This window comes from Acipenser ruthenus, chromosome 37 (genome assembly GCF_902713425.1).
Source record: "Acipenser ruthenus chromosome 37, fAciRut3.2 maternal haplotype, whole genome shotgun sequence".
Taxonomy (NCBI): Eukaryota; Metazoa; Chordata; class Actinopteri; order Acipenseriformes; family Acipenseridae; genus Acipenser; species Acipenser ruthenus.
Window position 1 is genome coordinate 1,898,356 of NC_081225.1, and position 16,801 is coordinate 1,915,156.

Here is a 16,801-nt window from a genome sequence, read left to right on the forward strand (position 1 = left end):
CCTGCCATCAGCTCTAGGAACAGGATGAGCAGATTGACCTCATTTGCAAGTGAAGTTTCTGTAGATCTCATACCTTGCATGCAGAATTGGAGATTTAAAGATGTGCGCCATTCCCTTAAATTAGACCCATTAAGTTTACTGAACCTGATCATTCAGATTCCAACTGGATACTCATTTACACCACACCCGGCTGCACTGCGTCAATTTGAATAGAGACCACACGCTAGTACCCTTTACCCCTTTAAGGGGAAGGGACAGGTGTCCCGTAATAATGATGCTAACTTTGAAAGGAGGTGCACATAGCAGCTTGGGTTTAAAAGTGTAGACAAGTTGGGTCGAGTTGTCAGTTTCCTCCTCGGGATCAGAGTTGCTCTCAATGTATTTTAAGAAACCGTTTGAACAAAGCACTCTATTCCTTGTGTACCTTCAGGGTCCAAGTGTGTGAAAAGCAAGCAATGGGAGGACACGAGACTCAAATATGAAGATCTTTATTAGATTAGAGCAAGTTTATCATCTTCTGGATCTGACAGCAAGAGCAACAAGAAAGGCGAGCAGAACTCCAAGGAGAGCGGCCACCACGCCCAGCACCGGCACGAAGAGGGACAGGGGGGAGGAGTCTGAAACTGAACAAGACCGAGTGAGCACTAGGACCCAGGGGGAGCCACAAGACACACCCACCCATACAGGCAGCATTGCCTAGCAACTCAGATGACCTACACAAAATTACCATGGAGTTCCTTGAAGTACAATTGAACACCATCTGTATTGATGAATTTACACATTGTAAAAATTGTCTTCAGAACTATAAATAGTGTTTGCTACAAACTGCTGTGCCCCTATTTTGAGGGCAGTCAAATTAGATGCGTCTGTAAAAATCAGACCAGTAAAGTGTCATGCTGGCTATAAAACAAATACTGATGAGGCATCACAGGAATGGAAAGGACTCCCAATCCAGAACACTTTGATCCATTCCTGGTTTCACTAGAAGTCTAGCAAGACACACCTCATCGTGTTACTTGTACACTGTCTGATCAAGCTTGTAACTGCAGCAAAATAATCCTGGTGCTCCTTTAGCACCATCTAGAAGGAAAGGACTGCAAATACTAGAAGCCATGGTCAGTGTTTTGGCAGGACACTTATCCAAAACAACCTGGAGCTTAGGGGGTGAACTGTGCATCAACTGCTGCAGCCCCCGATGATGGGACCTCCGTTTCACGTCTCATCCTAAAGGATGGAGCATGAGCAGGTAAAAATGACTTGCTCAGGGTCAGAGTCCATGGCAGTGCCGGGATTTGAACCTCCTGGTGTGAAGTCCCTTTAGAACACAAAGCCTCCCATATTGAAGTGTTTTAGTTATTCACTCCTATTGGGTACTCCACAGCATCAAATCCAGATTGAAAATTCAATGACTAGGATAGCCAACAGAAGTCTCTCAAAAGTCTCACCTGCTGTTTTAAGGTCCACAACTCCTCCTTCTGCTACCAATTGGACTGGCCCGGCAGAAGCATAGCCTCGAATCTGGCTGAACCGATCAACACTACGGGCTGAGGGAAAACCAAACACACAAAAGCTTGAGACCAGTAATCCAGGGTACAGACATGAGAATGTCAGCTCCGAGGTTTGATTTTAGAAAATCAGTTGTTCTTTGGAGTCACTATACTGTAACCAATGTTCATGTTTGGATTGATTTACTGTAACTGCTTTTAAAGTTTAGCCTATCCACTCAATTGCAGCTCTACCTACAAGTGCTCCAAGCAAAAGAGATTTAAAAAAAAAAAAAAAAAAAAAAACACACACTATATAAAAAGGAAAAACTGAACAGGATATTCCAGTCATAAGTATAACATTAGGTTTTGTATTCCTCAATTATACCAGATTAAATACAGCTGCATTGATGCCAAACTGCAGCTTGTATTCAGGACTGCCAGTACTTACCAGATCTCTTTTCTCCAGGTACACAAGTCTTATTGCAGGTATCCTCCAGGTTAGGATCACAAACTACAGCCATGCAATGGAAATACACCTGGGGAGGAGGAAAGGAGGGAGAGGCAGCTCTTGGAGCAGAGGAACAGGAACACACTGCCACACGGTCTGCAGTTCATATTGAATTAATACCTTTCCTATTGCTTACTGTTACTGAAGTTTTATAAAAGCATTCATATTAACTGACCAATTGCATGGAGTGAATTGTTCTGGGTGATCACAGAATCAGGGGAACCCCTTCATGCAGGGTCACTAACCTGTCTCCAGAAGGCAGGGTCCTTACTAGACTGCTGTGCCTGGACCTCAAGCCTCTGGAGGTGGGGGGAGGTCCTGGCTGGCACTGGGTGGAACAGAGTCCTGTAGGAATCTCCAGTGACCAGGCAGCTGCAGAGAGGAACACAGTCACTGCAAGCCTGCATTGGAAGCACAGCTGAATGGACTGCACTAGCAGAGAGGGCAAGAGGCAGCAAACAGTTTAAAAGCACAAGAGCAGAGTTAGGAGGGGAGCAAGTGAAGACACATGTAGACTATAGACCAGTGCATACTAAAACCCAATAGGGGCCATTCGTCTTTACAGACAGTTCATGAAAATGTGTGCAAGTCAGTTGCACTGTACAAATGCAAGTGAAGCAATTCCACTTTGAGGAGGAGGCTCCACTCATTCCCACAGGAATCCCAATGCAGACAGCTGTGAGCTTACAGTCCTGGGCAAGACTGAACCTCAGGAGGAAACTTACAATACATCTGCAAGGATGGAAATAAGACTCCTATTGCTTAGCAGTGCCACCCATTCCAGGTGAAGAAGAGCTCCATTAGTCACAGTATGTATAGGCAACAAGCTCAGGTACATCTTAAACTCATAAACGCATTGCCATCAATTGGCAGAGAAGGGCAAGTGGGAGAAAGGCAGCTTTCCTTGCTGTGAAGTTAAGGTTTCATTCAATATCCATCATGTTAAAGGAATGGCATGAGCCCAGAGTATCTGCACAGCCCACCCCCTCACCCGTCAGTGACCAGGTCCCATTGAGGGCTGGCGTCAAGTTCAGGGGTCAGTGTGGCCCAGCAGTCCTGCAGGAGGAGGCAGTCAGCCAGGCTGTGGGGGTTCAGGAGCTCAACCTGCAGGAACAGGGGCTCCAGCAGAGACTGGGACACAGGGAACGCAGAGTAGAACTGGGAGTAGCTCACATCTGCAGGGAGAGAAAAAAAGTCATCTTCTGCCATGCTTGTAAAGCTCTGGAGTCATTACAGGTAGAGCTACCATTGCTGGCTGTTAACTATTGCACAGAAACTTCAGTGAGCCTTTACGTTCACAGAATTAGCTACAAACTACTGCATCCTGTTTTGAGAACAGTCAAGTTACACGTGTTCCCTTAAATCTGACATTTCACGCTGGCTAGAAACTCAACGTTGAAGTTTAAAACAGATTCAGGGCTTCAGCCTATAAATTGAAGCCATAAAAGCATCCAAAGGACTATTTTTGCAGAATTGTTACATTTACTCCTGCAGTTAAACTGGAGTCAGAGAATTAAAGAAATACAAAGTGGCCTGTCCTCAAACAGCACATAATGGGTTAACCAATCAATCTACAGGTGTGATCAATCTATTAAAGCCCCTAGTTTGGATTGTGTTACTCGGGTAGTGTGGACAGGGGAGCGCGTACGAAGAGTTTAATTCAGGCTGTCCTACCTCTAGCAAGACGAGCTTTCAGATTCAAGACATCTCTGCTTCTCTTGTCACCTAGAAGAGGAACAAATAAAGCAACATCCATTCAACGCCACAGCTGCAAGCAAGTCCATACGGTATTTGACCAGAACCGTACAGGATTAGTACACTGGCAATTCAATATTTCATAATTTTATAAATGACCCCCCCTCCAGATACAAGCAAATGCCACAGGATGCATGGACAGCCACTGCAATTAAACCAGCTTTTAACAAGTGCCATTGTAAATGGAAACAAGAACAGCTTATTCTGGTTTTGAAGTGTTGATGTGCAGCTTTATTTAATAAATTTTAAAAGGCAGAGCACACCAAACAAAGGTAGATTAAGCCACGCCCCCCCCCCCCCCCCACCTACCACTGTAGTAAGCAGACTTGAGCTGCAGGGTCCCCTCTCCTTTAGCAGTGAAGGATCCAGGGGCTGGAACCAGCTTCCTCTCAGCAAAGATCTTCCTGGAGTCACTCACTGGGTACCGGCAACGGATAGTCAGCCTACAAAGAGGGTGTTGACAGCGCTGGGACAAAGTTTACAGACAGAGGAGGCCGGCCTATCCAAGCTCATCTGGTTTCTAGTAGCTGACTGATCTCACAACTTTAAGATGGATCTTACAAGGAGCCAGCTGACTCTGCCTCAACACAAGGTAACCCTAGGCAGCCCATTCCATCCCCTCACTGCTGTGTGTCTCCTTCCCTCTTAGTTCATCTCCACTTCATTTACACTGTCCTCAAAAGCAGTAACTCACTGCCTCCTAAATTTTAAAACTCCAAGCATCCATTCACACAATAAGTAATCAACAGCCAAAGCTTTGCATAACCTAGAATTTCAGGTTTGAAAATTAAATAGATCATGGAAAGTGAAACTACATCACACTGCAAATCTACTGGAAGCCACAGTAGTAAAGTATTCCCTGTTTGATTTCAGAAGGTCACATTTTTTCCAATTGGTCAGTTTGCAGCAAATTTAGTTGAACAAATCTACAGTACCATGTAGAGTCTGCGATGCCCAAAACATATGACAATACTCCCTTAACTCTCCATTTTGACCCTTTAAATATTTCACAGCTGCAGAGGTTTGTTGCACATTATTCTTTATTGCATTGGACAGTCATAACCTACATTAGTTTAGCTTGACATGAAGCTAAACCACTACAAGTTACTTGTTAAGTATATGGATAGCAGTATTCAATATGTTATCATAACAAGCAGGTTTCATTTGACTATGAAGCTAGAGGAGTTCATTTTATAGGGAGACGCTACTTTCCCATAGCTGTAGTGTTGCACATCTTGTTTAACACTCCGGGGCTCCTTGCATAACCCTGATCCCTCCTCCACTCACCTGTACTCAGAATCCCTGGTGATGACGGGAGCATTGGCTGGGAACAGCTCCCGACTATAGATGACTTCATTCTCGTAGACCAGGTAGTTATTATCAATCTGAAAACATAGCAGCCAGGCAAATCAAGCCAACTAGCAAGTATGTAAACATGAACCAATAGAACAGACGAGCATAGTCTTCAAAGCCAAAAGCAACTGCAAACATGCATGGTGAACTGAGAGCTAATATTTTATCTAGCTTCTTCCAACATGTTACACAGCTCATTCATGGGACTCCCCCACTCAAATTTCCATAGAAACAGACCCATCTAGACCAGGGCTGCTCAACCCCTGGGAATTGGGATCCCAGGGTCATTTGGTTTTCGTTCCAATGAACGTCTAAATAACTAAACCAATGAAGACCCAACTTCTAGAACCAATAGAAAACCACCACATGCTTCAGCACTGCAATAGGAGGCAAGCGCTGTCCGATATGTCCCAAGATTAAGGAATAGCATTCAGAGAGAAGCCCATCACCTTGCTCCTGGTCCCACAGGTGTTGACCCGGAAAGTGAACAGGGCCCGGTCTGAGGTAGCCTCCGTGGGCCTGCAGTTCTGATCCAGCAGGGTGGTCCTGGCAAGATTCACAGGCGGTACAGGAGCCATGGGGACCACCAGCACTGACATCACTCCATTAGGCATGCACACTGGAGCAGAGAACAAAGCATGCAGACTTCACCCATTAACAATGGAATCTTAAATTCAGAACACGGGCTGCATGTCTGCAACTGGATATTGCAGATTTATTCAATTCTTAGTTTTGGCTACAAGCTGCTGCTTTCTGTTTTAATGCAAGTCAAGTTAAAAACATGCCTAAAATCGTAGCAGTCAAGTTTCATGCCAGCTATGAAGCACAAAAAAAATAAATAAAACACTGAGCTTCACAGTGGGTAGGAAAGAACAAAAATGGATCATTTAGGCTTGCATTTATTTTATATTGCTGTGTCAGAAAAGCATCCGAAGGGCTAGATTTGTAGAATTAGTTACAATTAGACACGACTAGCGGTTACAGTAACAATGAGAATTAACAGGTAGCTGTTCAAATAGATAGGGCAGTAGCCCATCCTCAAATGAAGACAATGGCAGTTCAAGTTCAACCCTCACACTGGTATACTGAAATCAGGGTAGAATCTACCAGTTCAGGGGTGTCCAGTCAGTCCTTGAGGGCAAAGCCAAAAGGCAAAATGAGTAAACTACTTGAAGGTCTGGATTGAGGTTACATTAATATTTTTAGAACAAGGTTGGAACAAAGACCAGGAGTGGACGGGCCAACCTTGGCCACCCCCGATCAAATTTATTTAGCAGATGCTTTTATCCAAAGAGACTTCAGACCAAGATGTGAACTATGCAACTCCAGGGACCTTGGTTTTCCATCTCATCTGAAGGACTAAGCACAAGCTTAAATGACTGTCAGGGTCACAGCGGGTCAGTGGCTGAACCAGGAACTGCCCCCGCCCCCCTTGAAGAGCAAAGCCACCCTTACCCAGCATCTCGTTGGTTGGGAACGGGCAGCGCTGTTCAAACCTGTCCTCCTCCTTCAGGCTCTTCATATCTCGGAGAATCAACACCACTTTACCAATAAGCCCCCTCAGAGTGATATCCTTAGAGAGAAGCATGGAGGAGTCACTTGGACTGTACTTGTAGATCTCCCTCCTCCTACTGTGCACTGGATCTGCCCGACCCAAGCACCACATTCCTGGATCCTCCTCTAATGTACTATTGTCATTGTAGATAGAACTTGCGCTTAACTTAGATAGTCTTACATTGGAACCCTGCAAGTCACCTTGGATACAGGAGAACAGCAAAACACTAGCTCCAGCTGACAGCTACTAAACGCCGCATTCTGATCCCAGGAACAAATAGGAATATACGTAGTTGTTGGAGATAGGATGGCTCTAATCCATGAAGGACCTGAAGTTATTAACAAGTAGGGCTAGCTCTTAAACCTCCATTGATACACCCGACCATACAATGGCAGCCACAGCCCTGCTAGTGGGAGTTTGCCAGGCAGATCCAGGACCGAGACTCTTACCTCATAGATGTAGCCAATACTAAAGAGCGGCAACTCCACTCTGATCCTGGGCTGGCTGGTCATGGTGTAGCCTCGGCGAGCCACCAGTTCTGGGGTTAGAGGCTCTTCCCCAATGCAAAGCTCCCACTGGTAGTCCATGTTGCCTGGGGTCACTTCAAACACAATGCTGGTGTTTGTACAAATGCCTTTGACATCAGGATGGACTGGGGAAGGAAGGGAGAGGGAGTCAAGGGCTGGAACCAGTCTACCCCAAGACTGAATGAAACTGCTTGCAGAGGGCAGGCAATGGAACAGCACTGGGCTCAGGAGAATGCAGTTCTGAACAGGGGTTGTTGGCAGTGAAGACACATCTGTAGCTTCAACTAGACAGACCTCTAACCAGATCCAGAGAACTGCCAAACAAGAACAGTGCATCCAAGTCAAGCACTGCCATTGTTCTAGTTCAGTTCTACCAACTGGAATTCCCACAGACAGCCACGTTACTTACCAACATCCTGAACGTCACACACGATCGTGGCTGGGTGGAAATAGGGCTCGTTTACAGGGATGATGTTCAAAGTGTAGTTGATGTTCAACAGGTATCGTCTGTAATTATCACCAATGTACTGCAAGAGAAGAGGTATTAACAGGGATGGGCCAACTGCTGTGCAACTAATTAACCTGACCTTTCCCAAATTATATTACCCCCTCACGTGAGCAACACCCCACAACAGCCCTGGAGATGTAAAGGTCAGGGGTTGTTGTGCTAACCAGCTGTTTACACCCAGGAGCTCCACATTGGACATCAAGCTATGGGGCCACACTGGAGAATGGACTGTAGGAGTCTGCTTGATGTTACTGGGTCCCTGGCCGGTAAGGGGTGGGGTCAGACTGCCCAACCAATGGGGGAAATAAGGGCCAATGCTCCTCTAATCAAGGAGTAGCAACTTGGCACAGCCAGGAACCTGCACTCCTGACTCATCCCTCACCAAGGTGAATTACTACAGAAAATCCTACACAAGACCAGCCTCGGGACTAGACCGCTACAGCCTGCAGATGCATGGCAAAAATTAAAGCCTATGCTTAGAACCAGGCAGGCTTTCACCCTCACCTGCTCCGGGATGAGGGGGTGAGCGAAAGGGACCTTCAGGACAAAATCCTTAGTGCCGTTGGGGTGCTTGACCTCAATGATCTTCAAGCCTCTGTTCTCAGCCTCAGGAAGGGTCAGGGGAACCCCGTTGATGGTCAGATTTTTCAGCTCCACATCCGGCTTGAAGTTACCAAGGGTCACCGTGAAGCCCTTCTCACTCGGGATGGTGTCTGAGAAAAGACATGGAGAGGTTGAGCAAGAATATACCTGAACAAGGAGAGTTCTGAACCCCAGGACTGGGTGCAGCAGCAGGGCTAGTGTCAGTTTCTAACCCTGCTCACACCACTCTGTACTCTCAAAAGGTTACTCCAACAGTGCAAGGCTGTGGTGGGCAGGTACTTACTGTTCACCACATAGGGGGTCTCAGGGAGGTAGGGGGAGTGGACTGGCTTGAAGGAGCGGTGCTGGGTCATCTCCCACAGGTCATCGGCCCATTGGTGCTCCAGAAAGAGGTCAATGGCGTACATCTGGTTGTACTTGTTGTCAATCACATGACTCTGCAAATTTCCAGACATGTAAACACATTAGGGTGACAGACTGCCTCTACTTGGAGACTAGGGGGTGAACTATGCAGCAAGTGCTGCAGTGTCAATTCTAATAGCACCTGGTTTGTTTTATGTCTCAAAAGGACAGAGCACATGGAGGTTAAGTGACTTGCTCTGGGTCACAGCGAGTCAGTGGCGGAGCCAGGAACACCCCCTTGTCTTTAACCACCAAGCCTACACGATAGGCATGGAAACCCAACTGGAGGGTCCAGACCCTGGCTATGTTACCTTGCGATATCCTCCCACAGCGCCAAAGGGAATGCTGATTTTCACCGCAGTGCTGTTGACTAGCAGCTGGTATCCCCGGCTAGTAGCAGTGATCTCATCCAGGGGCCTCCCCTCCACTCCCATCTTGATCTGCTTATCCACGAACTTGGTGGGATGCAGGACCAGTGGCGAGAGAAGCCTCGGGGTGACCCAGCTCAGGTAGGTGCCATCGAAGACAGAGGGGTCTAGAGACAAATGGGAGGGGGGGGGGGGGGGGGGGGGGGATTAGTTTAAAAGACAATTGTTTAGAGGTCTCAAATGCACTGAAGATTCAGCATATAAATACTAGCACCTCAGCTAGTAAGATATTGAACCAAATTGATTAATTTATGGAATGTCACACTACATTTGTACAATGCATGGGACTGATCCATTTAAAGTTCCTAGCTCAGAAAGCTTGCAGACTCCCTTAGCTGTCCTCTAGCGCTGCGGTGCGTCTCAGCTCAGGGAATGCTTGCAGACACACTGCTGGCTCTCCTCTAGGATTGCTGTGCTCAGCTACTCACTCTTAGCACAGGCAGCTGAAGTGTCCACCAATAGCAGCATCCACCTCTGCTTGTAGAACACAGTGGCTCTGATGGCTTCCACTGGGATCCCTGCCACCTGAGGATAGAGGAGAGCGTTGGAGCAGAGACCAGGACGAGCCTCGCATCTCACTGGCTCCTCAAGACCCACCCGTTTACACTGCCCCTGCAGATCTACCTCTACCATGCACTGGACTTCACCTCAGCATCCTGTTACTGGATCTTCAGCAAATGCATTACCAGGTCACTGTAGATACAAGTTGTAATGCCAACTCATTGCATCTTAGTTCATACTGTATTTCAGTAGTAGTTGCACTTACTGTACTCAAATATTAATCATGCATTACAACACTGTACTGCCTCAACACCCGTTAAACCTTGGATAAAGGCAACTGCCAAATAGTAATCTTAAATTCCTACTCAAAAAAACTTGTTTGATTACATGTTGTTCAATTCTGAAAAACTATTGAAATTGGGCTAGATTTCATTTGGCCTTTCACTAGCAAGCAGATTGGAGCTCTTTTGGCTTTATGTATATTTCTGTAGTGTCCTGGGATGCTTCCACACGGACGCTAAATATAAATGAAACCAGTTTGGTATTACTGGTATTTTAAAAGTTCTCACCATGACCACCTCTGACTTTGCCATGCCGTAGGGCGATCTGAAGACGACGCGGCTGGTTGTGGAGTTGATGAAGTACCCCTCGGTACGGGCGTCTGTGGCGTTCATGGTTTTAGGGGGCATCCCGGTCTGGTGGAACACGACCTGCCACACGGACATCACTGCTTCCTGGGCCTGCAGTGCAACAAAGAAAGCCAGCTGAGAACCAGAGCCATTCAGATAGACAATGGAAAAAGAGATGCACTTACAGAGCCTGTCCACAAGAGGCAGTGCAAGCTCTACAGAAACAAACATCTACACCAGGAAGTGTCAAACTCCAGTCCGAGGGCCTTCATTCAGACTTAAGCTCTCAATTAACTTGATCTAATTGTGTTCAATTGGATAGGTTTAAAGTCTTACAGATGGTGATTTCAAAAGTGCACTTGATTCAAGGTACACTACCTATAAAAACATTGAGGCTGGGAAAGTAGTGTTAGTGTCCAATTAAATAATCAGACCAATTACGGGAGCTTGGGGTGGGACGAAAGCCAGAAGACACTGCTGCCTTCCAGAAACAGAGTTGGACACCCCTGCTCTACACCTGTCCCAGTTGAAAGGTCACTCACTATGGAGAGTGCTGCTTCCCAGTCTTCCTTTGCCAGTCCTTCCTGAGCGATGACTGGAACATTCTTCCTGACAGACACCTGGGGCAGGAGGGTGGAGGTTAGAACAGCAGGGATGGGAGCAAGACTCCTGTTGCATAGCAGTGCGAACCATTCCTGGTTTTGCCAAGAGCTTGTTACCTGTATACCGTGGCTAGTCAAGTTCGTATTAAACCCTGGAATGGGTGAATCTGCTATGCAACAGGAGTCTCATTTCCACCCCTAAAAATCACCAGGGTTTGATTAATCCATCAGATGATCAACTGCTCAATAGAAAGCACCCAGATGAAACCCCCTAGTTTTAGGGGCAGTGGGTTACCACCCCACCTCCATGTAGTTCTCCTCACAGACGACCTCACGAGGGTTCCAGGGACTCTCAGTGCTGCAGGACAGGGAGAAGGGGTAGACAGTCTCTCTACCCAGAGAGTCCATTCTCACAAAGCGGTACTGGAGAACATACGAGACATCATTCTAGAGAGAACGGAGAAAGAGCGATTCAATACTGGAGAATCCTTCACAAGCGGCACACATGGATAGAAGAACTAGCAAACAGGGCGGTTCATCACCAGGCTGGGGGACAACCCCATTGCCTTTTAAAAGCTCAAGCCCCTCCACCAAGTCCTTTAAAAAGGAATTGGAGACCATTGTTCAACTGCTTTTCATTGGAAGCCAATTTAATTGACCAACAGACCGCAATTGAATGTGTGGCCAATGTGAACGGATTTTAACAAGACTGCCAATTGCAATGGGGTCTAGATTTGTTGGAATTTGTCAACAGCAGGATTTAAATAAAGAAATGGGCACGGTAGTGTTACTGCAGTGCTGTACTCACCATGCTCTGCACGTGACAGGCCAAGAACGACGCTCTGAAGATCAGGTCCCCGGGGAGGTTGAAGGAATAGGTGAACCCGCACGTCGCTGCGTAGCTGTCATTCAGCGGGTGAATACCGTTTCCATCTGGAGGGAGAGACACGAGAAACATTGCAACACACGTCACCAAGCAACTCCCATAGGGATCGACATAGCTGACTGTACACAGGAGGACAGAACCCAACCCATTCAGTACCAACTTCAAGAAAAGCACATTTATGTAGTTTGTTACATTCTGAAAATCAATATTTATTTCCTTCGTTTTGGCTACAAACCGCTGTGTCCTATTTTGAGGAAAGCCGGGTTCAATGTGTTCCAGTAAATCAGAGCAGTGAGATTTCACACCAGCTATGAAGCTCAATAAAGAACTGAGAATGATCACTGTGGAGGGGAACAGCATGAAATGCAACTTCAGTTTATTTTATATCGAGGTGTGAAAAGCACCCAAAAGGCTCAAAGTACATTTCGTTAACTCTTCCAGTGAATTGGGGCAAGTTGTCAGAATAGTCAAATTAGAGGATACCAATTAAATGCTCAGTTAAGTACCGCATCCTCAAATGAGGATACTGGCTAGCTACAAGGTCAGAGGTCAAGACCTATGTTAATTTGATTAAAATGTTCATAAATATGCAACATAGGCCTTGGAATATTTTAGTCCACAACATGAAGAATGAAAGGTTTATATGATACAAGTAAACGATAGCCTCGCCAGACTTGCTGGTCAAGGCATGTTGCAACGCTCCAAGTTGTATTGGATTGCCTAGGTAATGCAACGCAGCATGCACCTCACTTCCTGGTGGCTATGCTCTGGAAAATAGTCAAGGCACGCAAGCGTAGAATTGAATCCTCCTTGATTGAGCACGGAGCGGCGCTCGAACTCAAACCACGGAGAATGGCTCTGTGGTACTTGGTTTATTGAATCACCATTAGTAGCCTACAGGGCCAGAAAAGGTTTTTAGCTCATCTAAGAAAGTTGTTGCATGCGCTGCTACATCAGCGTCAAGTCCGGCTTATAAATCCAAGGTTTTTTCAAAACAAAAAAGGTTGGATAGGAAAAGTGCAATGCACTGAAGGAAAATAGTTCTGCAAGAATGTTTCATTCAGTTGGATTAACCTTGGATTTTTCTACAGTAACACAATATTCTATTTAAATAGTATTTTATTAAGATGCCTTGTTGTATTCTATGAGCTTCTGGGCTACATGAAGCAAACTACTGATCAAACAAGACAGGCAGGCAAAGTGTTTAAAATAAACATGATTTAATTAAAAGTAGAAAAAGTGTGACTTGGTATGTAAAACACAAACTGAAAATGCATTTCTAAACAGACAAGAGATTCATTGATCAGGCTGCAGCTAGCCGATATCTGTGTGTATTACTGTTGAATCACGTTTAATTTGAATGGGATTTCCAAGTCCTGATATGCCTCAATTCCCTCCCCCACCACTCCAGCGACGGCAGTGACAATGGCTTAGACCGACACATGAGGTTTACGCGGGACGTTTTGTTACCCAGACGAAATGCTTGCCTTTTTATGACGGGGTTTATTAATAAAGACCCAGAGTTTACCGGACTCAAAATGCCAAAACGCAGTGGAATGCCCCACAAACAGCAACCCTACACGCAGACTGAACAACTTACAAGCGCCTCAACTTACCAATGACGTCGAAGCGGAAGCTGCCGCCGGCAAACCTGCCATTGGTCGACATCCAGAAGTACCGATCCCGACACTCCGTCACGAAGTTTCCTGAATTTAGATAATCAGAGTCGCACCTTTATCTAAACACCATTAAATAAAACCACACAATCCAAGAGAACAGTACTGTAACTGACAAAGTGAAAACTAGCTTTCTTTATTAACTACAACGTCTCAGATGCCGAAACATTGTAGCCAACTGATTAGCAGCAGCCCTGGACTCATTATCTAATGTAACATTGTCAGGCAGCCCAATGTTAGTGTTGATTGAAGTTTGTGAAGCCAGGACACACGGATCACATGAAGCAAAGTGATGATATTATATCGGGGAGGCTACAGGGTGTTCTTTGGGCAATGTTTATCTACCTGACACGTCCTGAGCGACCACGCCAGCAGGCAAAAACACGCACAGCCAGGCAACTCTGCAAATACAAAATAATAACGCCATGAACATGGGTATGAATTCTTACACATCAGGTACGGTAGTGTGCTGCAGCCAGACCGCTAAAGTGGAGAGCTAGTTCAAATCGACTGCAAATAATAAAATACATAAATAAAAGCTCAGCTCACCCTAAAAGCAGCCAAAACCCCATCTCGATACGATTGCACCGCCGATCAACAAGGACTCCCTGGCGCTCACAACAGAGACACGCCGCTATCCTCGCTTGCTGGGTCGCGGCGCGCCCCGGGGTTTATAAAGCCTCAGAATCGCCTCGCTTCGGCGCACACGCGCCCTGCCGAGCGCACCCGAGTGTGATGACGTCAATGAGTCACCACGTGGTGTCTGAACGCGTGCTGATCGCGTGTCATTAAATGTATAGAGGACCGGGGAAGCTAGCTAATGCTATTATTATTATTATTATTATTATTATTATTATTATTATTATTTCATGGCTGTTTAATTCAATGAATCACGCCATTCCGGCTCATGTTCCCTCTTGAGCTGGAAGCGCGCAGTGGCTCTGATTGCTTGATTCATCGCATCTGCCGCTGCTGTCTCCATTGGGCGCCGATCCCAGCTCGATATATTCGGGGGGTTCGTGTTGAAAGATGTCTGTGGTGTGGAGATGTCGTGGTTATGGGGCAGCGTGGAGGACACGGACACTGGCCCGCACTCTCTTCTTAAGGTCTTTATAAAAATACTTTCTTTCGGTTTCAGTTGGTAATCGCATAATGTAACGAGTGGTATTTGTCTTGTCAATTAAATGAGGAGCATCTGGAAGATTCAAACTGAAATGAAAACGTGTTTTTTGTGGAAGTCAGCTGTAGTGTATGGAACGGTGGTAACATTCAAATGTTAGCCTCATTTTTAATGTTAGTGCACATATAACACATGCCAATAATGGTTATTTTATTTATGCCCACGTAGCAGAAATGAAATAACTAAATCTAAATTGAATAAACATAAAACTTTTGAAGATAGGACCTGTGTTTTCAGACATCTTCAGCGTCTTCCTGGTTGTTAGGGTGTCCAGCATCTCTCAGAAGAGTTTTAAGGAGGCGTGTTTATTATTATTATTATTATTATTATTATTATTATTATTATTATTATTATTATTATTATTTCATGGCTGTTTAATTCAATGAATCACGCCATTCCGGCTCATGTTCCCTCTTGAGCTGGAAGCGCGCAGTGGCTCTGATTGCTTGATTCATCGCATCTGCCGCTGCTGTCTCCATTGGGCGCCGATCCCAGCTCGATATATTCGGGGGGTTCGTGTTGAAAGATGTCTGTGGTGTGGAGATGTCGTGGTTATGGGGCAGCGTGGAGGACAGGGACACTGGCCCGCACTCTCTTTTTATGGTCTTTAAAAAAATACTTTCTTTCGTTTTCAGTTGGTAATCGCATAATGTAAAGAGTGGTATTTGTCTTGTCAATTAAATGAGGAGCATCTGGAAGTTTCAAACTGAAATGAAAACGTGTTTTTTGTGGAAGTCAGCTGTAGTGTATCGATCGCTGGTAACATTCAAATGTTAGCCTCATTTTTAATGTTAGTGCACATATAACACATGCCAATAATGGTTATTTTATTTATGCCCACTTAACAGAAATGAAATAACTAAATCTAAATTGAATAAACATAACACTTTTGAAGAAAGGACCTGTGTTTTCAGCGTCTTCCTGGTTGTTAGGGTGTCCAGCATCTCTCAGAAGAGTTTTAAGGAGGAGTGTGTGGTGTTTATTATTATTATTATTATTATTATTATTATTATTATTATTGCAGCTATACCACTGAATATGTGTTTTCTTTTTTGCTTGCATGGATACAAAACCTAAATAAATACACTACCGGTCAAAAGTTTTAGAACACCCCCATTTTTCTAGTTTTTATTGAAATTTAAGCAGTTCAAGTCCAGTGAATAACCTGAAATGGTACAAAAGTAAGCGGTAAACTGCCAGAGGTTAAAAAAAAAAAGTTTAGGTTACGAAAAATAATGTACATTTCAGAGTTATACAAAAAGGCCTTTTTCAGGGAACAAGTACTGGAAAGTTGATGCTAACAATTCCTACAGGTGTCCCAACTTTTGTTGATTACTTACAAACCCTCTGTCTTTATAAAAGCAGTGTTGGAACAGACTGTGTTACTACACCCTCTTAAGCATTATTGGGACAGTATTGTACTGCAGGAAGTAGTATATCGCTCTCATAATGGTGAGAAAAAGGCAATTAACAAAGGAAGACAGACAGACCATTATAGCCCTTAAAAGTGTAGGTCTTTACTTTAGATAGTATAGATAGTCAATGGCAGTTTGTTTCTATATATAGATACAGTATAACGTGCGTTTGTAAATAAAATATCGATGTTCTGTGATCATTTAAAAGCTAAATCCACCTCCGCAGTAGGATCACAATTATCCTGGTATTTTGGATCAAAGTAATCCTGATCTCCTCTTTAAATTCTGAAAAACCCAATTTCAACATTTAATCATGATTAAAAATGCGATCGGATTACCAAAACGAAATCCAGATCACAGTAATCCCGATCGCATTTTGATGTTTTGAAAAACCCAATTGCACAATATAATCCGGATCAAACGCGGAAATCCGATTACCAAAGTTTCGAAAAACCGGCGCCAGGCTATAGGGCGCATCCTGCACTCCACTCGGGAGCCCCCACAGGTAACATATATAAAAGATAAACAAGACAAACTTAACAGACAAGTCCTGCAACAAAGCAATTATATGGGTCGTTACTTTTTTTATTTGTTTGAAAGTAAAGATATATGAAAGCATGATAACCTTTATGTCCAAAAATCTTCACTAATATACAATTGAGCAAGAACTGTACAGTATTAAAAGTGAAAATAAATCAAGGTAAATAAAGTCCATTCATTTAGTTCACTAAATTATGAATGTATTTAATTTACTTTTACCAAATATATAGGCCATCCTTCAGTATT

At 44.7% G+C, this 16,801-nt stretch overlaps 1 protein-coding gene across 2 annotated transcripts; it reads right to left on the reverse strand.

Moving 5' to 3' along the window:
• Positions 1-472: 472 nt before the first annotated feature.
• On the reverse strand, positions 473-14,104 carry LOC117966456 (uncharacterized). Of its 2 annotated transcripts, none has more exons than XM_059008664.1 (23): positions 13,970-14,104; positions 13,766-13,821; positions 13,361-13,450; positions 11,667-11,791; positions 11,162-11,305; positions 10,799-10,876; positions 10,197-10,367; positions 9,555-9,651; positions 9,010-9,233; positions 8,580-8,733; positions 8,198-8,406; positions 7,595-7,712; positions 7,108-7,310; positions 6,559-6,676; positions 5,553-5,722; positions 5,038-5,135; positions 4,060-4,193; positions 3,670-3,720; positions 2,987-3,170; positions 2,241-2,367; positions 1,936-2,023; positions 1,446-1,544; positions 473-617 (listed from the first exon to the last, which is right to left on the reverse strand). In XM_059008664.1, exons 1-23 carry the CDS (start codon positions 13,990-13,992, stop codon positions 511-513), a joined length of 2,868 nt encoding a protein of 955 aa, XP_058864647.1. In that variant the 5' UTR covers positions 13,993-14,104; the 3' UTR covers positions 473-510. The 2 variants fall into 2 exon arrangements, with proteins under 2 accessions (XP_058864647.1, XP_058864646.1); XM_059008663.1 differs by having other exon boundaries at positions 473-623; positions 13,970-14,103.
• Positions 14,105-16,801: the final 2,697 nt, after the last annotated feature.

What these genes read in the sequence shown, in the direction of transcription:
- LOC117966456 (XM_059008663.1), bottom strand. Translation starts at nt 13,992, where the DNA reads ATGGGGTTTTGGCTGCTTTTAGG. An exon ending in GGTCGCTCAGGACGTGTCAG is followed by an intron (nt 13,451 to 13,765) that starts GTAGATAAACAT and finishes ATCTAAATTCAG; the next exon opens with GAAACTTCGTGACGGAGTGT. An exon ending in ACCCTGCCTTCTGGAGACAG is followed by an intron (nt 2,024 to 2,240) that starts GTTAGTGACCCT and finishes CCTCCTCCCCAG; the next exon opens with GTGTATTTCCATTGCATGGC.